Source organism: Calidris pugnax, unplaced genomic scaffold (assembly GCF_001431845.1).
Source record: "Calidris pugnax isolate Ruff unplaced genomic scaffold, ASM143184v1 scaffold38, whole genome shotgun sequence".
Taxonomy (NCBI): Eukaryota; Metazoa; Chordata; class Aves; order Charadriiformes; family Scolopacidae; genus Calidris; species Calidris pugnax.
The window spans coordinates 7,625,556-7,648,130 of NW_015090995.1; the positions used below are offsets into that span (position 1 = coordinate 7,625,556).

The following is a 22,575-nucleotide window of genomic DNA, read 5'->3' on the forward strand; positions in this document are numbered from 1 at the left end:
GTGCCATCACCTCCTTCCCTCTAAAGAAACATGAAACAAAACCTGTCAGCACTGCACCCTCACGCTGTGGGATAATCTGGGGCTGGCTGGTTAGCTACTTAATTAGTTGGTTTTTCAATGTTTATTTTGGGTGTGATGGAAGCAGAATCATCCTGTCCCCTCTGGAAATACCATCCTTGAGGCAAAATCTATAGCTTGGCTTGCAGCATACTACTTTTCAGTCCTGAGCATCTCTTGGTGGCTGTGGTGGTACCTCTACAAAATCAACTCCAGGTGTGACTCCTGTAAGCCTTGTACGTTCCCATTCCCTCCCAGCAATCACAGCTGCCTTCGTGCATGAAACCAGTGCCTGGTGGTGTAGAGAATTTGGGATGCTGATGCTCAGGTGCAGGTATGGCCTCTACTTCTCGGGGTAGAAGGAAATGTGTGGTCTGGTCCAGGATGGCATTGGTATTGATGCTACAGACACATCAGCATCCTCCATGTTGAATGCTTGCATAGTTTTAAGGAATATTGAAACACCAAGTGAATAATGGTAAAATTCAGTCTGGTAAGATTTATTACTTTAATATCAGAGGGTTCCAGCTGATACCGGATTAACATATTCATAGGTTTTAGGAACTGCTTGTGTATTAATGGTTACCGCTTAATCTGAAATCTTTGCAAGGGTCTCATGTCACTTCTGCGCTAGTGACTGAGCTGTCTTTATATGAGGTTGAATTTCTTTACATGGTGTTTTGAGACTAAATATGAAAGGGGGAAATGGCCCTTAATTTTAACAAGTTCCCATTTGGTTTAACAGCTGCTGTGAGTTCTGTCTTGTCTTCTCGGCTGTATTTGCCACTTTACGGTGTGTTTCTGGCTGTCAGAGTCTTACAGAGTTCTAATGAAGTGCAACACTTTTTTCTTTTCCCCACAGCTGTTATTTGTCATTTGATATAAATCTGCCTTGTTACAGTTTTATCCCTGAATAAATGATAAAAGGACCGTTGGTATCAGAAGGCAGTGCTGGCATGAGAGTTTCTGCTTTGTTGCTAACACAGAAAAAGCTGTTGCTCTCCTTTTAAAGGATATGTTATGTAGCTGAATTTGGGAAAGACTTCGAACCCCTGAGGGAACCAAAGCCAACCTCTTTCCCTCTTCTGCCCTTCATGACGGCCTTGTCCTAATTAGCAGTTAAACTCCTCGCCCTGTGCTCCTGATGCCGAGGAGTCGGCTTCTGGCAATCGCTTCAAGTTTGTTTTTCGTTGTGGTGCAGTTGACATTGCGTGTTTCTCCATCGGGCTCCCAAATGAAGGCTCTCACATCTGCTGAGTTGGCAGACACGGGCCCATCATTCTTGGGGTGCATCTCCCACACCCTGGAGCCGGGGAGATGTGGCAGCTGGTGGTGGGTGATGGGGACATCCCGGACAGGGCATGCCCCTGGGGAGGTTCTTGGGTGGCTCAGGCTGGAGAGTTTCTGCAGAGCTGTTCTCTCTAATGTTGTGTAAATCTGTCACTGAAGCTGCAAATCCTGGTTCCTTCAAGCTCTGACGTTGCAAATAATTCCCTGGATTCCTTAGAATATATACAGATACTTCACAGAGCTATTTTAATCTGTTAAAAACCTCACATGGTTGTGCAAGGACTGAGGATGACCTCCTGGCTCTCAGAGGTGCTTCTTAAGCTGCCCAAAACGAATGTACAACCCCTGTTGGTGTGTTCACGTGCCTGACATGGAAATGAACACCACACCACGCGGTGCTGCCAGCTCTGCTCAGAAAGCTGAGAGCGTTTCCTGGACTCCACTCAGTTTCTCATTAATGTGCAAAGCTCTCAGCCGTTCCCGGCGATGCACCAAGCAAATTTTTTGACAGCATTAGCTTGCCTTAGATCTCCATGTCCTGTCTGTGTTTCTCACAGTTTGCTTTTGGGGCTCCCTATGAAGAAGGAGGTGGGTAACACGCTGTGAATTTTTGTTGCCTACCTCGATACGTGTGTGTCACATTCCTGCCGAGGACTAGAAATTCTCATCCTTTCTAACTCTGTCAAATCAACCCCCTCTCAGGAAGGTATTTTTAATGATATGTGATATTGCAAATACCCTTAAGATTTCAGGCTGAATTTATGACACCTGTGTGTGCACTTGGACACAAGGACTTCTCACTAGAAGCCTCTGTATTAAGCCCATGCTTCATTTCATCCTTAAATATTCTGTTACTTTGGAGTTTGTTGCTAAACAAAGATGCTTCGTTGGGGACACATAACAACATGGGATTTCAGCAATTAAATGAAAAATATCAGTGAATCCTCCTAAGGAGAGGAAATGGAGGGTCACAAATGGTTCTGAAGAGACTGGGAGGCAGGAGGTAATACCTTATGCTTAACAAGTGACAGCTCTTTAAAAAATGCTGTTGTTAGATAAAGAAAGCCTAGGAGTGGGGAAGACAGAAACTGCATAGAGTGAGGTTTTTCTTTTAGAAAAGTAGTATCTTGACCGTTTCTCTAGTCTTTGGAGAGGATGGCAAAACAAAAGTGTGTCCTCTAGAACTGGTAGAAATCCCAACACTTCAGGGGCACAAGGCGGTGTGAAAAGCCAAAGCTCTTCCTCTGTTTCGCCCCTGCCTGGGGGAGGTCTCACACTGACTTAGGATGCTATTGAGTTATTCCTTTGTTTCTAAGCTTGCTCAACCAGCACATGTCCAAAACCTCTTTTTGTAGCAAGCCAGATAGAAGGCAGCTTGGATATGAGTAAGGGCAATGTCCTTGACCTAGAAATGCTCCCACTTGCCAGTAATTTTTAGTAGGACACGCTGTGCCTGAGGGGGATGGTCAGGGCGGATGGATCAGGGTCCCTTCCAACTCTGTTGTCCTTGATGGGTTTCTTAGTCATACCCTTGGCTGTACCTACACTGAACGGGGGAGCAGAGCCTCTGATACTAACCACTTACTGGCTTAGAGGGTCCACTCGGGGTTAGCATTTAAAAGGTTGCAGGCAGCCCTCCCTAAGCCTCCCTGGCTCATAAGGTTCAAGTTACACATTATCACTTTGAAGCATTCCGGAATGGATGTTAAGTAGTTTCAGAGAAAAGAAATGTCCATGATTTATTTCTTGCTGAGAAAAGTTCAATAGAGATAAAAGGGGGAAAGAGGGAAAAGTTTAAGGGGACACTAAAAGCACTCGATGGTGCTTATGCAACTGTAAAAGTAGGCCTGCCTTTATCGTTACAGATATAGGGCGAAACATGATTTGTGTAAGAGCAGAATCCAGTGATGCTTTTGTACTGGAAGCTGTCGATGGCAGAGGTGCCTGCCAGCCTCATCAGTTACAATCCACAAGTGCCAGATCTCCCTTTCAGTGCACGTATTGCTGCCTACAAGTATGGCTACTTCAAGGGGTTCCTCCAGTAATTAGGTGTCACAGTCCCATGAAATCTTATTCTCCTCCAAGCCAGTTGGATATTAGCAACCATGAGACTCCCTGTTGAGATCAGTGTTAGAGCACACCCATATGAACCATTTGTTCACATGGGCTCATGTCAGAACGTTTTTACTGCGGACCTTACTGCAAAAACGTCTTTTTCATTTTAATATGCCCACACATTGCACCTCAAAGATGATTAAGTTTCATAAGTCATTAGGAGAAAATTAGAAGCAGATGCCTTCCAGCAATGCATTTGGGACTTCCTAGTGCGAGTTTCTTGTATCATCAATATCCCTCCATCTCCTGCTAGCCGCATTTTCAACGTGTTTACTCAATGTGTTGTTTATGGCAAGAGGAGGAGGAGGATGTGTAATTACAGTGAGGACAGATTTAACAGCTAAGGGAAATTAAATGCAGCTCTGTTACAGCAGACTGCAGTGCTCGTTTGCCTGTGAGCAATTCTGCTTTCCCCTGGCAAGTTCTGCATCCTGCAGCTCTCTGCATGGTGGCTCTCTTCCCCATATCCCTGCATTCCCCTTGATTTGGGCTTTGAAACCAGCTTTCAGGACAGGTTTTCTTAGTTAATAAACCTAAGATTTGCCCTGTAATACTGTAAAAAAAGTGCAGGATGGTACAACTTCAATTTCCTGCTTTTCAAGACAGCCTGCAGAAGTAGCAGATTGATGAACCCACTTGCCCTGGGTTTGTTTTGGATTTGCCCAACCTATGTGAGATCAGATTCTGGTTCAAGGAATGGCCTTTGCTCACTCTCTCCAACACAGATGAGAAAGGAATTTCATCTCAATAGTCTGTATGGCACAGACTAATCTGTCTTGGCAGCAGAGAACAGGAATTCATGGAGTTCCTGAGGAGGCAAGATTCACTGGGAAGGGAAGAAGCCCTCCTTAGAGTAACCCAGAATGGGAAAAGTGGATAAGCTTCCTCTGGGCACATGAGCCCATCTCAGCATCCCTGAGCTGAGGACTCTCAGAGCAGAGCTGCCCTGTCTTAGTGTGTGTACCCAGTGTAACTGTTCTGTTAACTCAAGCTCTTCTATTACTATTTTTCTAGTTATTGATTTAGGCTTAGTCATTTCATATGTTGGTTATTTTTGTCTAAAAATGGCCTCTATCTTCCTATGGCAACTATGACTTATTTTTATGTTAGTAATTTGTTCTTATTGGACAGAGTGCTAGAGGTGATGATGATGCCAGGGTCAGTATATGTTAGAGGTTTGTCCTGAGCCTCCATTAGAAAGTGAGGCTGGATTTGGGGCAGCATTTTGTGTTGTGCTGAACTGAGCTTTTTCCTCTATGCCCTAAGATCAGCTTGCTCTCTCCTGAAGTTGGATATTGCACAATACTACTTTGTTCCAAGTCTGAGTCTTTAAGAAGCTTATTAGGGTGTATCTTGAAAAGGGCATCTGAATTTGGTATTACAGCATCTAATGCAGCCCAAAAATGAACCTATGCGTGTGTGCACAAAGAACCCTTATAAAAAGCTCCTTTAAGTTTTCATAGGAAAGCTGGCTGCTTTCAGTCTCCACCTCTTTGCCTTGGACAGTCCTCACCTCACACAACTTCTTTGGTCCATCTTACGGCTTAACCAACAGATCACCCACAGTCTGTGCTGCCTGTAGCAGACTTGGACGAAATTTGGTCCAGAATGAGTTAAAGGCTAAATGTCCTTCACTGATAGAAACTTTTTTTGTGTCCTGATTTATTTTTTTTTAATAGCTTCGTCATTTCCATATACAATTCAAAACTGTCACAAGGTAAAAATATCACCTCCCATCCCCACCAACTAATCAGAAAGAGCTGAGACTGGAGAGAGACTCATCCCTGGGATCACAGGGCTGGGAGGCCAAAACACGCTCTTAGCTGTGGCAGGGTGACATCTGCTCCTTGGCAGTGGAGGTCCACGGGGGTAGTGACTGGTGCTGTCACTAAGGTTTAGCCAACAAACCGTGCTGGTGAAGCACAAGGAGGAGCAGGAGCCAGCTCCTGGGCTCAGCTGTGCTGGTTCGGCAGGACTCACCAGGGCATTCAGACGTGATTTTTATCACTAAAATCAGCTGTGTGTTCAGATCTGACTGTACGCTCTGCCTGTCAGCTGCCTAGGAAGTGGTTGCTTGCACATAGCTCCTTTCCAGGCCAGAAACACACTTTGACCGGCACCAATAGCAAAAGAGCATTATTAAGTCTATTAAGCCTGAGTTCACAGATTTTATTTTAGAACAGTAACAGATGGCAAATGGTGGCGGTACAGCTGCTGGGACTGGGAGAGGATGGATGCTAGTTTGTCAGTTCAATGGATGCTGGCAGTAATTCACATTTATATTTATACAGGGCCTTTCCTGTTTCAGAGCCCTTTACAAACCAGTTGATAGATAATGGGCTTGGAGGTAACGTGGGCTGGTAGAGCTCATCTCTGTGCTCACGTGGCCAGTGTGTGAAAGTAAACATCAGGGCATCAGCCTGCCCTCCCTATGCAGCCTGGATGGGAATCAGGCAGCTGCTTAAAATCACATAGTACTGCTCAGCAGGGATTTCAGGTAGAAAAGCAGGGTACAGAGCTGGAGTTCAGAGGGTGGCACTGGCAGCCAGGGTGTCCAAGTGGGAGTTTGGGCACAGGGACGCTCTCCTGCAGCTGCGAGAGGTTTTATTTAGTATCTTCCCAAAGACCTGCCGTCTCCCACAAGAAGTTGCCATAGGGAATAGGTAGCCATTGGCCATGCTGGATGTTCTGTGAAGGCAGGCAGTGTTTCCAAGCCCATATTTACCCCATGCATTTGGAAGTGATAAAGGGAGGAACCCAGTTTTTAAGTTGATTTGCTTGCTATCTCGTAGCCATACTGCAGCCTATGAGTTCGATGGATGTAACAGGTAAATGACAGGAATCTGGGGCATGTAACAAGAAGGGGTACTTTTTAGCACATTTTTTGTATATATTAAGAGTCAGATCAAGACCACCACTTATTCCTCCTCCCTTACTAGCAGATCCAGTTGCCATAATTGCATCCAGGAAAAACATCACACCAACAAGAGCTAAGTTTAGAAATCCAGAAGAATTGCAGCATCGTGGTTTTGCCTCATGTGAAGGGTCAGACTTCCAGGGAGACACAGGAAGAAGTCATTAAAAGGCACATAAATGTACAGAAAATCATATTTTTAAAAAGTTGAAAACTTTTGGAGGTAGGTAAAACATCAACTTAACATAGTTTCCCCTTTCTTTATAATATCTTCAGATCATCTTTTTGGGAAGGTGTGCCTAAGCTGAGCAGGACGTGTTAGGATTAATGCAGAGTAACAGGGAGAAGCTTTCCAAACAGAGTTTCTCTGGGATGATCTAAACGCCACTTATTGGATTTAAAATATCTGAAACTCTGTAAATGGGGAAGTCACTCTGCACTGGTACCAGAAGAGGGCTGACACCTTTTTAAAGGTAGAAGAGGTAATTAATCTCATCATTATTTAGTCAAGAGTGAATATCCAGTTATCATCTGCGTCACACCAAGGGAAAAATCACTTCCTTTACATTTTTTCCAATGTAATGGTAACCGATATAAGGAAAAACATGAAATCATGTGAGCAGGGCTGGTCTCTAATTTCCAGTGCATTTCCACAGACTTCTGAGCTCAGATTTGAGTCTGGCTGGTCTTAGTCGAATGGAAGTTATGAATCTCTGGGATGTAAACACTGCAAATGATTGCCCTTTGCTGCAGCCGCAGGCATGGCTCAAATATGGTTTTGACAGCAATACAATTAAAAGGTCATGAGCTAAAAGTCAGTTTAAAATCCACTAATCCAGTCCTCCACCTGGGAGTGTAAGCAATTCCTCTCTTTAACCATCAGCCAAAATAATTACAGTGCATAACAAAATAAATGTAATTGAAGTGCTTGGGAGCTGGTCCTTTCTACTTCAGTAGATAGCGTGAGGTTTTTCTCCTCCTGGAAGCAAGTCTTTCTGACAGATCCAGAGGGAAAGGCAGCTTTCACGCACCCGTGGCAATATATTGATGAGGTGGCTAATGAAGCTTGCAGTGGTGGTGCCGAAACGTCTGGTGACGGAAGATGGCAGGAGGAGGCTGAGAGCTGGCTTTGGAGCTTCCTCCCGCTCTGCCTTGGGTTTGCTCTTGCGTGGATGCAGGGCTGGCACAAGGCAGGGAGCAGTGTTGGGCACCCACAGTTTTCCCCTGGGGAACCATGCCAGTAAACCAGGTAATGGTTGGCAGCCCAGAGCAGACTGCTGGTCTCTGGCTTCACAATTGTGCTGAGAGATCTCAAAGGACTTTTGCCAGGAAAAAGTTAAATTATGCTGGAGTTTTATGCTTTTGTCTAGGACCTTCATGGTGTCCTTAAATTGGATAGCTCCATGTTCTCTAGCGTTACATCCTAAGGATGCTGTGCGCTGGCAGTATCTCCTGTCCTGTCTGTTCATTACCCTCTGTATTGTTTTACGCAGCACAGTCGGAATTTGAGACCAGCTGGCAGCCCAACTGCAGTGCCTGTTTAACTGCAGGAAACCATGCTTTATCCCCCTCTGAATCCTGATGGAGTAATGATAACAAATAATTGATTGAATGCTTTTTCCTTTTTTTTTTTTAATTCCTCTCTTTGAACAGACTCCCTAAATACACAAATAAAATCCTCAATTAAAATTTATGGATTAATGAATTGAAAAACAGATTTATGGTTTTTTTTCCTGTTGGCTGGATCTCTGGGAGAGTTTCTCTGATTTTCACTTGTGCTCCCCTGTCAAACATTTTCAGTTGTCAAAATGGGTAAGTACACGCTGGGCTGTTGTACGGGCACATCAGGTGCATCAGTGCTTATCAGAATGCTGAAAAGAGACAACAATTAACAGTCTGGGATTTCTCATGTGCCATGTTGTTGCTGCCTGTGTACTCTTCATACTGCCCTGGAAGCTCAGAGCTTGCTTGAAGCGGTGACATGGGTTGTTGATCCCTATAGAAGGAGGGTTCTTAATGCTCTTTGAGGGGGCAAACTCTATTCCCTGGAGCAATCCTTAGAATTTGTGGTGTAAGAAATGCTTGTTGGTAAGGGCTGCAGGATCAGGATCCCACTATACTACAGTATTGTAATCTGTCTAAATTGCAGATTTATACTATTTTATACAGATTTTTACTATATGATCAATAGCATCTTCGTATTATAGAAAGAACCAAGTTGGTCTGAAAGCGTTTCTCTGAACTGCCACTTAGTTTGCAGAACCAAGCACGCACTTCATGTCTGCAGACTGGAGGTTCGTGAAACACAAGCAAATGCAGAGCGAGTGGCAGGTAAAAACTAACAAGGAGGCTATCAAAGCTAATAAAGAGTCTTGTTGCATGCTGAATAAAGCTTTTATGACTTTATCTTTTGCTTGGGGCAAACAGTACATTTTGTTTCTGTTTTGCAGTGAGCATGAGCTTTGGAAGATTAAATATAGAGTATTAGGTTATGGTAAGTGGTTATCAGAGACTTGCTTTACAGTCATGGCCTGTTAAATTGTTTACTGAGCCTTATTATATCTCTCTGGGCTTGATGTGAGTCTTAATTCCAGTTTATCTCCTTGTGGACATGAGTCTGTTGAGTTTTTCATAAAACCTGAAAGGACAAACATAAAGTTTAAGACTTTTTATTGTAAGTCATAAATAGTAAGGTGTCACTCCAAACATGCCAGTCACTCCAGGAAACTTTTAGCATTGTGTCATTGTGTATCTTAGCATGTTTATCTCAACATTGGTTTTTATACCTGCTGTTCTTCAACTGTCAATTATTCTGGCTGCAGCCAGACCAATGCTGAGATCTGAAGTCACTGCTGGGAAGAGATGGGGACAGCAGGGGGACTGGTCATGCAGTGGGCCCCTGTGACACTCACATCCATCATGCACGTGGGTCAGCTTCTCACCTGCTGGGCTGCTTCTGTGGGGTTTTGTTTGCCCCAAAATGCTGTGCTGGCCACTGGCTATTCAAGAGCAACTCAGATGCCTGCAAGGTGGCTGGTAGGAAGGGGCAACCTGGACAGCAAAGCCCTCTTTCCTCCTCAGTTGGAGCTGGACTCTGCCAGGCGAGCAGAAGTTGATCTGCAAAAATGTCTCTGCTTTGGTGCAACTCCTGTCACTCAGGATGTTTCATTTCACTGGGTGTACAGATAACAGTGTTAACTTCAGGCTGCATTGAGCATCTCTATCTTGTTAACCTGAAACAAACAGGTCTGTAATATTTCAGCAAGGAATGTGAGTGTAAGAGAGCTTTATATGGAAAACAGAGAGCAAGAGTTTTGGGTGCTTGCTTTGGACATTTTGAGATCTAGAAAAATAGCCCATTTTCACAAAAATATTTTACCTCCTTCCCCTTCCTCCCCCCACCTTTTAACCTCGCTTCTAGCTCAGGGTACCTAAAACACAGTCCATCCATGTGTCCTAAAGGACAGCCCACGGCTGCTGTGTGGGAAGAGCAGGGAGAGGCTGCATCTCTGCAACCGGAGCTTGGGCACCAAGGGATTTCCAACAGCCTCTTGAGGCAGGCAGAGCCAATGACCCTTGTGTTTGTACAGCAATGCTCAGTTAATCTCTGTAGAAGAACGATGTCCTTTTGCATGGAAGTCAGGTGCTGTTTGGGCAGCCTGCCATTGAAGACCTTTACGTATGTGGTTTATTGATTTGCAGAACTCATTGTGGTATTTCCACGTTTCCTAGCACCAGGACTTAACTAGAAGTCCTCAGATAACCTGTGTTGTTGGATAATCCAGACAAAATGAGAGGCAGGGCCAGGGAACTGCTGGAATACAGGAGCAGGCTGTTGGAGGGAGCAGAAACAGGATTATAGGAGTATGGGAGGGAGGAAGGGAGCTCAAAGGCAGGAGTACCAGGGCAGAAGATGTTCTGGGATAAATTCCCTGTTGTATTACTCTCACAGGCTTGTCACCTACTCTGCTGCTGGGTTTCAGGTTCTTTTGTGGTTGGTTTGTTTTGTCGGGGTTTTTTTTGTTTGGTTTTTTTTTCCAAAAAACCCCAGTGAACAGTGCATCATACCTCTATACTCTATAGCTTTGTGTCTCCATAACGTAGAAAGATTTAAAGTTTCTCTGAAAAGGTGGCCAAGTCTGTATTACTGGTATGTTTGTGGCAGACTTGCCTTTCTTGACCATTTGTGCTTCTTCATGTATAACTTCATAACTGGGGGACAGAGCACAAGTGGCACATGAACCAATTTATACTAAGTAGAAGTTAAAAACAGGATGGAAAATGTGGAAGCTAATAAGGAAATATAATCACATGCCAACAAAAAGAAAAAGATATATCTGAACATAGTGTCACGGAAGCAGATAACTTTAAATTTGAGATAAAGTCCTGCTGATATTATTTATGGGTAGGGCTCTTTTGTTTTATAGTGGAAAAATGTAAAAAAATATTCAGAGATGATGATCTGGTAGGAGACTGCTCTTTATCTTCCTTAAAAGCCACACATTAGATGGCTTCTCATTCTGCAATGGTTTTAGGAGTAAGGGTTCGATCTCATCCTACAGAGGACAAGGACACGAGCCTTTGGCTGCATGGCCCAGCACATGGTGGTCTCATGGCAAACCAGGCATTGCGAGGCTGAAGCAATGTTTAACTCAAGTTACTCATATTTTAATAATTAGCCAGCAGCCAGTTTCCATGCTTTGAAGGGCATATTCTGTGTGTTTGGAGGCATCCAATGTGCCTCTTTTTAGTACTTGATCATTAAAAATGCACTGATTGTCAGGACTGACTGACAAGTGGCTATTATATGGGTCTGACCTTCGTGTTTATCTCACCAGAAGAAGAATATGAAGTTGACCACATTGCCAAATAAAATGGAAGATGTGAAATAGCACCAAGTGAAGCTTTCTGACCTTACTTTCAGGGCCCCAGCGCCCTACTGGGGCGATAGCCCTGCTGCCTGATAGGAGAGCCAAGACTGCAAGGTGAAAGCACAGAGCAGAGGGTGGCAGGTTTGCTTTCCAAATAGAGGAGGAGATTATTAACTCGTCTTGATAAAACAGTCTTATTTTCTCTCTTCTGGGGCAACATGCAATGAAGTGGTGTCAAAATAAAACACACAGTACTGTGCTCTTGGATTGAATCCAAGCTGCTAAGTCCATCTGGGAATATTATTTTTATAGACTTTTTTTCCCCCTTTATTTTTACTTCCTCCCAACTATCGAAGTTCATGAAGAAAAACTTACAGAGACTGCTCATTTCTCCCAGCAGCTGGCAGTGATGCGAGGCTAAGAACTTTATGATTTTGCTAAGCTTTGGTTTAAATCCACTGATGTGCTGTCTTAAGTAGGGAATATCCAGCTTTGTTCTGCTTTGCCTGATCAGAACTGCATGTTGAATGTGGCTGTCTTTCATCCCAGGCAAATGCAGAGGTTTGCTCTCCAACTGCCTGTATATATAAATGTGTATCCAAATGGGACAGGTCCCGTGAATAGGGAGGGTTGTGGTCCCAGGAGTGGAGTCTGTCTCCAGCATCCTCTGGAAGTCCTAAATTGGGTTGCTGATAACTGTCTTGCTGTCTTGAACATTGTTTTGGGAAACCTTTCAAAAAAGAACTTCTGGTTCTGGAGACGCATTTTGCTTTTTGTTGAAGTGGCATATATTTGATAGAATGAATAAACGTTTTGCTGCAAAAGAGCGCTCCCTCTCTAAAGTTCCTGCTGAGCCTGACCACAGGTGGTTCTGCCCTTGACAGCAGCCATAAATAGAGTTATTTATATGAGGTCCAGGTTCAGTGACTGCATTTCAAAAAGCTCTAAGTTAAGATATTAAACGAGCAAAAAAGCAGCACTGAGGCACAGCAGCCACAGAAGTTGTGTGCTGTGGCAAATCAGTGCTGCAGTAAACCTGTGTATGTGAAATCTCTCTCTAAAAAGATTTCAGCACTTCACATGACCTCTGCTAACATTTATTTTAAAATGATGCTTTATGTCAGCTCCACACTGCCGTGGGCTATTCTCAAATCTGGACTGTTTTCCAGTCAGCGTGAAGTGGACTCTGCTGCCTGATATGAACTGTTGACTTGTCCCAATAGTTTTTGTTGGCAACAAACACAGCAATGAGCCAACTGCAGTGGCAATGCAGCCGTGATTTCCGCCAGCCCTTGGGTGTATTTTGCAAATACTGAAGCCAGTGAACCAGCTGAACTGAGATCCCAGATAATCCTTTCACGGATACTGCAGAAAGGGGCCTCTTTTTAGTGTTATTTTTATATTATCTGGTAGACAGCAGGATTTGAGGGCTTGAAGAGAAGGTGCAGGTGTGATCAGCAGGCTGGGATGTTGCCTGTAACTCATAGGGGCGTAGGTGTTAACACCTTGAATGTGTTAAACATGGCTTCTATGGATACTCTAGTAATATTTTCCTTCCTGCCACTGCAGATATACCTGAACTTAGTAGAGTTAGGAAAAAAACCAACTTTTTCTAGTGTGCTGTCCTCTAACTGCAATGTCAAGCTTCTCCTGAAATGGCAATTTGTCTAGTCATCAAAAAGTTGAATATTGGCAGATGTCCTTTTCAACATTATAGCTGGTCCTCTATTTACAGCAGTTTCAGAAAGACCTCAAGGTCCCTTTCTTAATGCACTCCTCTACTCTGACTGGTAAACTGAAGAGAAAGGCTTTTTGCTTGCCTTAGGGCCTGGAGCATCAATCTTACGAAGAGCAGTTGAAGGAGCTGGGACTGTTTAGTTTGAGGAAGAGGAGGCTGAGGGGAGACCTCATCACTCTCTACGACTACTTGAAAGGACATTGTAGAGAGGTTGGTGCTCATCTCTTCTCGCAGGCAATTAGTGACAGAACGAGAGGGAGGTGGTTGAGTGACCATCCCTGGATGTGTTTAAGAGTCATTTAGATGTGGTGTTGGGGATATGGTGTAGGGGAGAACTTTGTAGAGTAGGGTTGATGGTTAGACTCAATGATCCCAAGGGTCTTTTCCAACCTATGGAATTCTATGATTTTATGAATGCACCAGACTCATAAAATGAGCAGGAACTGCTGTTAGGAAGTCGCTGGTTTCCCGGGTCTCCACACAAGCTGCTCCACACAGTGGAGTTGACAGGTGTTGTCCCATACAATGTGCCACTTGCAATCCAGCAAGACATATATAGTTTTATATTTGCACAGACTCTCAGCTCTCTTTTGTTTAGAGTTGGACAACCTGCAGCATATACTGCAGAGATGGCTTACAGCAGTTTATTAATCATATTCCCTGCCCAGACCAAGACGGTTTGGGAGTGATTGACCTTCCATATTGCATTGGACAACTTTTAATATTAAAAGAACAGGAAAACATACCAAGTAAGATAAGCACAAAAAGGCTGGGTGCACCATGGCTTCTGGAAGAATACATGTGCCTCAACATGAACACTGAAAAAATTCTGGTGAAAATACACTGTTCACATGCAAAATACCAAAAAAGATCTTTCCTGTGCAACTGCTGCCAGTGGAATGAATAAAGCACTGAAAAACACTGTCCCACTTCTTTGGCCCATGATGGACAGACCTTATGTAAAGTGTCACTATGTGATGTTATAGCAAGTATTGTGTCCTGTATGGTATTTAAAGGAATTAAATTCTCTGCAGGACAGCGAAAGGAAGGTACCTGCCAGGTGTCTACAGTCATGCTGGCTGATTAACAAGGAGAGTAAGATCCTCCTCTCCTACACAACTTAGAGGAATGCAGGAACCTGACCCCCAGCTGTAGCTGAGTTAAGGGTAATGCTTCCAGTTTAGAAATGTCTTAAGAAGGAATATGCCTAGTTAATCATGTCTAGTTACTTTCCATTGCTGTCACTAGTACAGCAAAGTCTTATTTTCTAGGGTTTCAGATTCCAGATGGAGGATGGAGTGAAACCTGTGAGAAGACTTAGGCCTAATGGGTTGTGAGTTGCAAGTTGTCTATCTGGACCTATGCTAACCTCTCACTGTCTCTTCTCCTGTTTTTGTAGGCAATATCTTTGTCGTCAGTTTGTCTGTCGCAGACCTTGTGGTGGCAGTTTATCCATACCCTCTGATCTTGAGTGCCATTTTCCACAATGGATGGACCATGGGAAATGTTCACTGTCAGATAAGTGGGTTCCTGATGGGTTTAAGTGTCATCGGGTCCATTTTCAACATCACAGCGATCGCAATCAACCGCTACTGCTACATCTGCCACAGCCTTCGGTACGATAAGCTCTTCAACCTGAAGAACACCTGCTGCTATCTCTGCTTGACCTGGATGCTCACAGTGGTGGCAATTGTGCCAAACTTCTTCGTTGGCTCCTTGCAGTATGACCCCCGGATTTACTCCTGTACCTTTGCCCAGACGGTGAGTACATCATACACCATCACAGTGGTGGTGGTTCACTTCATTGTCCCGCTGTCCATCGTGACGTTTTGCTACCTACGGATCTGGATTTTGGTGATTCAAGTCAAACACCGGGTGAGACAAGACTGCAAGCAGAAGCTGAGAGCAGCTGACGTCCGGAATTTCTTGACTATGTTTGTAGTTTTTGTCCTTTTTGCTGTTTGCTGGGGACCGTTAAACTTTATTGGCCTTGCGGTTTCAATTAATCCTTCAAAAGTGCAGCCACACATTCCAGAATGGCTTTTTGTCCTAAGCTATTTTATGGCCTATTTTAACAGCTGCCTCAACGCTGTGATCTATGGGCTTCTTAACCAGAATTTCCGGAAGGAGTACAAAAGGATACTGCTGACACTCCGCACTCCCAGATTGCTGTTCATTGATGTGTCCAAGGGTGGGACAGAAGGGATGAAAAGCAAGCCATCTCCAGCTGTGACAAACAACAACAACCAAGCTGAAATACATTTATGAGTCAGAACAGTACTATTTATTCTGGATTACAGTTGTATATATAATATATAAGAGCCTTTCTATGTGTGCATTTCACAACTGGTGTTGCTGGGTCCCTCATGCAAAAAAGGAGTCTGCTTCTCATGCAAGGAAGGAGTCTGCTACCTTTCATGCTTGCTTATCGCTGCAACATTGAGACTTTGAATAAGGATTTTCAGAATGGAAACGACTGGTTGTTTTGTTTTTTTTTTAACTTTCACCGTGTGCCTAATTAATTGGTTTGGTTGCTTTTGCCACAAGCATGCCAATACCCTCGAAAAGGGAAGCGCTCAGAATGCATGCAGAAAGGAGTTATGGTTGAAATGCAACCTTCAAGAGCCAGCAGTTGCCATTTATTACAAACAAATCTTTCTCCCCCCACTCTGAATTCTATGTTTTAGCATTAAAATAATCCGAACTCTAGCAAACAAAATGTAAACTGAATGACTTTTTACCCTTTCAGTTAGCTAACAGTATTAGCCAGCAGGCATACGTATGGGCACGATGACTTCCACTGTGTGTGCATTCGTTTTCCTTTTTCTTTTCTCTTAAGATTTAGAAGCTAGCCTGGGCTAGATGTGAGGCAGGCAAAAGCCAGACCTAGTGAGAGTCTGATGTACTCATTTTAATTGAATATCTACAGATATTAAGTACCCTTGCTCTCTCCTTCCCAGGCCATGAGTAAGAGTATAACATACGACATAATCTAATTGCAGGAAGATACTTGGAGCCTGATTCTAATTTAAGCAGTATCCTGTCATGGCCAGCATTCATTCCAAATATCTTTCAGAAGTCCCTGCTACATGAACATCATTTGAAAAAAAAAAGATAAACATAGCAGAGTCCCATCTGTTCAATGCAGATGCTGGTTTTTAAGTTCCAGTAGTATTTACACTTGCAGACAAAGGGAGAAGGGGAAGGGAGTGGTTCTCAGTTAAAGCCTGAACTCTGTTATCTTTGTCATTGGAAACACTGTCCTGAAGTGCTGGGAAGGCCAATATCACATTTGAAGCAGGCACATGGACAAAGATAAAGCTGTTTCTTTAACAGAGTGTGAGGGGGGTGGTGGCAGCTGTCTGTAAATATGACCTTTTTTTCTTATCTTCATTGTGAATTCATCTCCTTATGGTTTTAAATGTGTAGATCCTGCTTTGAAACAGTCCCATAAAATCAACAGATAAAACTCCCTCAGTGCAACTCTGTCTTCAAGCTAACAAACCTGGCTGGATGCTGGTGTGCTGGGAGGCACAGCGGGAGCTGTGTGATGGAGAGGAGCGGGTCTGAGCCCCGTTGGTCTAATGAGGGGAGCAGTCAGCCCCGCTCCTGATCAAAGAGTGCAGTCTTCTCTCTTTGATCATAGTCAGCGCAGGACTAGTTCCCAGGGCTGAGCCCTGAAACACAGAGAACCAGACTTTGCAATAGCAGGTAGGTGCTTAGAGATGGAGGTACGGAGGATTTATAAAAAACCTGAGCAGACTTAAGTGCCTAATCCTTAGTGAAGTTCACAAGCCATTTATGCATTGCTTGCTGGAAGCAACTTGCTGCTGAATATCTGTTCTGCTGATTTTTTTTGTGGGGGGAAGATGAGTTGAGAGAAATTAAGCCCCTTTTTGATGTGAACCAAGAAACCTTGCATGGCACACTGCTTCAGCGAGGACTGCAGCCTGCGTGCTGCCACGTGGTGAAGGTTGCTGCAGTGCAAGGTGGGGGGTTCTCTGCACTTATAGGGCACTCTGGCACTTCATGAAGTTTCAAACTTGAACATCTCAGCCACTTCAGATTATTATTGTTTTAAAATGCACTGCAGCCAGCCTCCCATAATAGGAATCAAACTGAGTTCTGTTTTGGCCTCTTCATCTGCCTGAGCATGGCCAAATAAAGGTATCTTGACCCTCAGAAACAATGTGGTCCATTTGCCTTTCAACAAGACCAGTCTGGATGAATTCACGTCATTCCATGCAAACAAAATCATTTTGAGTCAAACTTGGATAAGAAAAGCACCGAGGAATCCATAACTGCAGGAAGTGTTTGTCCCATCAGGCCAAGATGTCCCATGTTCTGTGACTAGTCCTCGAAGTCGTTTGCAATTAGCCACACCAGTGTTAGTTAGAATCACGCTAGCAAATAATTTTAAGCATCTAGCACTAAGCCAAATATACTCCTTTAAGACAATCATGAAGAACCTTGTACAAGTTTGCCAAATATACCCCACAACTGGGGTTTCGTCTTATGGATCCTTGTCTTTTTAACTGAATGTTCAGTGAAGGCAATGTGGTATTTTTTTTTTTTCTCTAAGCTTGTATTTGCACTATTTCTTATTCAGGCTCCAAAGTATCAGCCAGCGAGCATTTGAACCAAACCAAGTAAGCCAAAGAGGTCCTGAACAGGCAAGCTGTGGGAGTCTCTGCGAGCACCTGGTAGGGAGGGGAGCAGCAGGAACACGATAGAGCATCTCCCCAGGTCTCGCAGAGAGTCGCTGCCGAACCAAACTATGCAATGTAACACGGGGTCTGCTTGTCCTCTACTTGCAGAGTCCAAGCCCAGCTCTTGCCCATGTCTTTGCAGGGGACAGGTTAAGTACCTGCTGCACTGGGATGGGTCCCGAGCAGCTCGCTGCATGTGGAGACCCTGCCACTGCCCCGCAGGGTGGGGACAGGTCTGTGATGGGCACCATCCATCTAACAGCACAGAGATTGCCCTAATGTGACCCATTCAGAAGTGTTTTGGGTATCCCAGTGTGAGTGAGGGCTGCCCAAGAGTCAGCCTGGAGTTGGGGTGATTCAGCCACCATGGTTGGAGTCCTGAGCTCAGTCCTGCTGGAGCTGAGGTTCGCAATCTGAAAAGTGAAAAGCAGGGAACGTGGCTTCGAACAGAAAACACTGTGCCATTTGCTAGCACTTTGCCACAGAGACAGCGCTTAGGACAGGATAGATTTTTATACTGACTTATTTTAAAGCTACCCAAGCAGCTCCTTATTTTTATGTTAAGAAATGGTTAACAGGGTACAGAGAGTTTATTTTGTTAAACTTTGTTTACAAAAAAGGGAAGTGTGTCTTAAACTTGGAATCCCGAGCAATGTCAAGAGTTTCCCTGTGGGAATCTAGCTTTAATCCAAATTTGAGCTTTCAAGGAGATCCCACAGCTTAAACCATGCTCTGTCAATTCCATCTGTTGCATACCTGGCCTTAAGTCTCAGAAATAACGTTGATATTTCCTATAAACTGGTTTTAAATCACTTGCTCTGGATTTGACCTGGTGGTGTTGAATACCTATTCTAGCCCCAAACTCTAAAAATGTCACAGTGGACATAAACTTATGGAGAGTTAGTATTGCCGTGAAGGAAGAGGAATCTCTTGCCACAAATAAATACTTTTGGATGTTGCTAATGAATGTTGTTTAATCTATTTAAGAAGAATGTAACCAATAAATTTATATATAAATATATATATTACATATGCTGTTTCCATTTTATAATTTGATTAAGAATCCTTCAGTATATTTCCCTATTGTTGTTTTTGTTCACAAAGTAGATTCATTCCCTTTATCTGTTAAAACTGTAATAAATCTGCCATTGGACTGCTATTGATTTTTTTTTTTCCACTTGCTATTTTTTAATAAATATTTGGAACAACAGCTTGGATTTTGTTGACTCCCAGAAAGCAGATTGAATTGACAAATACAATTGAGCTCAGGCACACCTCAGCTGCCCAGCTCAGACCTGGAAGACAATGACCCAGTGCATCTGGGACATCTCCTTGGATTCCTATGTTTCCCTTCCACCTGCCTGTGAGCCAGATGCCTGACACACTGTGGCATTCCTCGTCAGGGATGAAACTTTCTCCATACTGCCGTGGCTCTCGTCTCTGTGTGTCCCTCCAAGGCCCTTTGCCTTTCTTGTGTCTGTCTGTCCATCAGGGGCTATGGAAAGAGAGACTGTGCCACATCCCTTTCCTTGCCCTGCCAACTGGGTTGCAGCTGGGAAGGAGAGCACAGCCAGGCTGTAAACAGGAGGGTGTGGGAGCCACGGTGGTGACAGATCAGGGCATGAGGTGGCATTTGGGTTGTAGGGGAGGGTTGGAGGCACAGCGAGGGCTGCCACACGCTTGTTCTCCATCAAGGAGCTTTGTGAGGATGAGGACTGCTGTTTTTCTTTATTTTTTTCCCCACCTCTGTTTTGGAGCATGTTTTGCTGTATGCATGCAGTTCTTCAGGCAATAGGTTCTGTCCACAAGTTGCAGCAATTATATTTCCATGCTGACTTGACTGGAGCTGGTTTTTGGGGAGTCTCTATGCCACTTCCGAAGTGGGGGTGATGGGAGTATGGAGGGTGGTCCGGTTGTAACTGCAACTCGAGCTCTCTATTTTTTTTTATCTATTTATCTATTTTTTATCTCTCGAGTTCCTTGTTCCTGTTTCCTAACCAGACACATGTGTAATCATGGTGTTAAGGTAGTAAAGGCTGAGATTATCCATTAAAACAAAAAATTGCTGAACAACCGTGGAGCAGGTTTGTTGAATGAACAAGCACCATCCATGCCATGACACCCCAGACCAGTACTGCTACTTTTTTTGCTAGTATTTTCCAACACACTCTGAACTTCATCTGCTCCTTCTACAGTAAAGCCTGCAATGCTTGGTGATGTGACATGCTGAAAGTAGTGTTTATAATACTTGGAGATCCCAAAATGTCTGTCTGAATAGAGCTGCTAGAAAACCCTTGCACAGACTTGTACCTGCTGTTTCCACCACTTGGAACTGAATGAAATGAACTGTCACAAGTGAGGCAGTGTTATTTATTTACTTACTTGCCAGAAAGTATAGTAGCTGGGAGGTAAGATACAGCTATAAAAGACAAGAGGTGTGATAACTCAACACCAGGATAAAATCTCACTCATGGTGACTATTTAGAAATCAATATTTGTCCTAATGTATTTACTTCCAAGCTTATAATTTGTAATATGAAGTCAGTCAGTAAAGAGCTGCTGCATATGTATTCAGAATTTTATTGGGAAAATGTAAATGACTGGGCCTAATGCAATATTTCTTACCATGAGAGCCCTGAGATAAGAAGTGCAGAATGTGCTTGCAAGAACTCTGTGATGGGATATGCAAATTTTTTCATTGGTGATAAGAACCATAAAATTTTTATCACTCATAAACTATGTTTGTGAATGGAAGCTCCATAATTTTGTTAACTGAATTTTCATTTTGTAAGGCTTGTTTGTAAGATCCATTATTCATATGCTATAAGTAATGCACTGTACAGCAGAGATATAATTTACAGTATGAGATCAGTTTCCAGAGCAAACAAGGTGGGTCTGAACCATTAACTGAAAAATGTTTCTGTTTTCTCCCAAGCATGGTCTTCCAATAAGGTTCTTATCTCAAATAATAGCACCTAAGAGGCCAGGGAAACTTTAATGTCTTAGGTTAGTGGCAACGGCTGTGCAGTCATGGCTTGCTTAGATTACCTTTTAAATAAACTGTGCCATCAATGTAGTTTATAAATCTGCCCAGTTGAAGCACATAATTTATTTGGATGTAGAAAGTTTTACAGGTAACACGTTTAATAAATTGTGATCTTTCCTTCTGCCTTGTGCTCCTCCTGTTAGCAAAACTTCGGAATTTCTCTGGAAGCAGGAGGCAAAATTGTTTTCTTCAAGTGCAAGCAGGTTGCTTTGCCTCGGGGTAGGCTTCCAGTGGTTTTGATAAATGTGTGGGATAGAGGTACTAATGTGGCATCAAAACACAACCCATGTCCTGGGTGAAAAGTGACAGCTGTTTTGCAATTAGGAGAAGAAAAAAGGCATTGTAAAAAGCACAACACAATTTGAAGGGGAAAAAAAATCGAAAAAGACATTTGTGGTTGAAATGAGAGGGATTGTACCTCCTCAAACTGGGACCTGGCCAGGGCAATAAAGTTAACGAACCTGTTAATGTAACCTGGGGATTTTTATGGTGGTGGGGCGCACAGCCAGCGTGGAGCCGGGTGTCTGGCTGTGGGAGCCCCTGCGGCACGAGCATGGGAAAGGGCAAAACCATTGGTAGAACTAAAGAAACCTAGAGAAAAACAGAGTGTACATCTGAAAATATGAAATGCACAAATGTATTCGTGGTTAAGATACAATTTACGTAAGTTTTGGCTTTTTTTTTTTTTTTTAAAACCAGCATTTCCCTTTCTAACACTTTTGAAATATTACAAAACACTCTCAGTCGCCTTAACACTCATTTTTTTGTGGGTATTTGTCCTGCCGTCATCGCAGCACCCCCGCGCCCCACAACGCCGGCCTGGCACCGCTGGGGACAAATAATTTCTTTCAAGCTTCTCCTGCTGGGAAATGGGTCAAAAAAAGCATTTTAGGAGGCCGGGGCACTGGCAGCACCACATTGGTTTGTCCAGGAGACCAGGTCCAGGTCACATTCATGCTGCCGTTGCCATCACAGGAGCCCCTCAGCACCTCAGTGGGATCACCTGAGGAGCCTCCAGGAGAGGGGGGCTCTGCCTGTAATTCACAGCCAGCTTGAAGAAAATATTCCCCCTCTTTCCCCCCAGCTGTGATTTAATTGTAAATACAACAAGCTGCTGTCAAACACTCCCGAGGGACTGTTTCGGTTTGGTTTGGAGGGCCCCGAGCTGCAGGGATGGCGGCCTGGGCACAGCTGTGCTGGTCAGGGATGGGCTGGGACTGATGAGCTGATGAGCTTCCCCTGGGCAGGGCAGTGTCACACCCAACCCCATGGCCTCAAATTGCCCTAGAGAGAGGTTTTTCCTTTCTTCCCTGGTAGAGTATGGCTGGAAGAAGAGGAAGGTACTGTACTGTGGCCACCATGTCTGCCCCAACTGCTGGTGGGGTCCCTGTAGATCAGCAGGGCTTCAACACTTGAAGATGGTGTGAAACTGGGCCCGTGTCCACTTGCAATGGGGACTGGTGAGACCCAACTGTGAGAGACATCTTGCTGAGGTAGGAGGGGGCTGTTCTGCCCCAGGAGTTGGGGGTACTGTGGCCGGGGAAGCTGGCTTTCTTGGTACAAAGCTCTTTTTGCTGGGAAGTCAAAACATGTTTTGGGAAGAAAAAAAAAGTATCCTGTGGAAAAAACAGGGATCGTTCTGTTCTGGTAGCTTACAGCTTTCCCTGACTTGTGGCAATGCAGAAATTAGGAAAAGAATTAGTAAAAGCCTCTACAAGGGGCTTTTCTCAGTGGCAAAACCTGTCCTTGGTGTTGTCCTGCGTTGGCAGTGGCCACCACAGAGCCCACCTGGCCCTGCTGAGCTGCTGTGTTTGTGACTGTGCTAATGACACTGA

At 44.0% G+C, this 22,575-nt stretch overlaps 1 protein-coding gene across 1 annotated transcript in view; it reads left to right on the forward strand.

Annotated features, from left to right (window-relative positions):
* GPR50 (G protein-coupled receptor 50) overlaps window positions 1-18,835 on the forward strand; it is a 42,948-nt gene extending 24,113 nt beyond the window's left edge. Inside the window, exon 2 of the mRNA XM_014954869.1 lies at window positions 14,385-18,835. Coding sequence (XP_014810355.1) covers window positions 14,385-15,253 — 869 coding nt within the window. The 3' untranslated portion in view covers window positions 15,254-18,835. The remainder of the gene's footprint in view (window positions 1-14,384) is intronic.
* The last annotated feature ends 3,740 nt before the right edge of the window (window positions 18,836-22,575 follow it).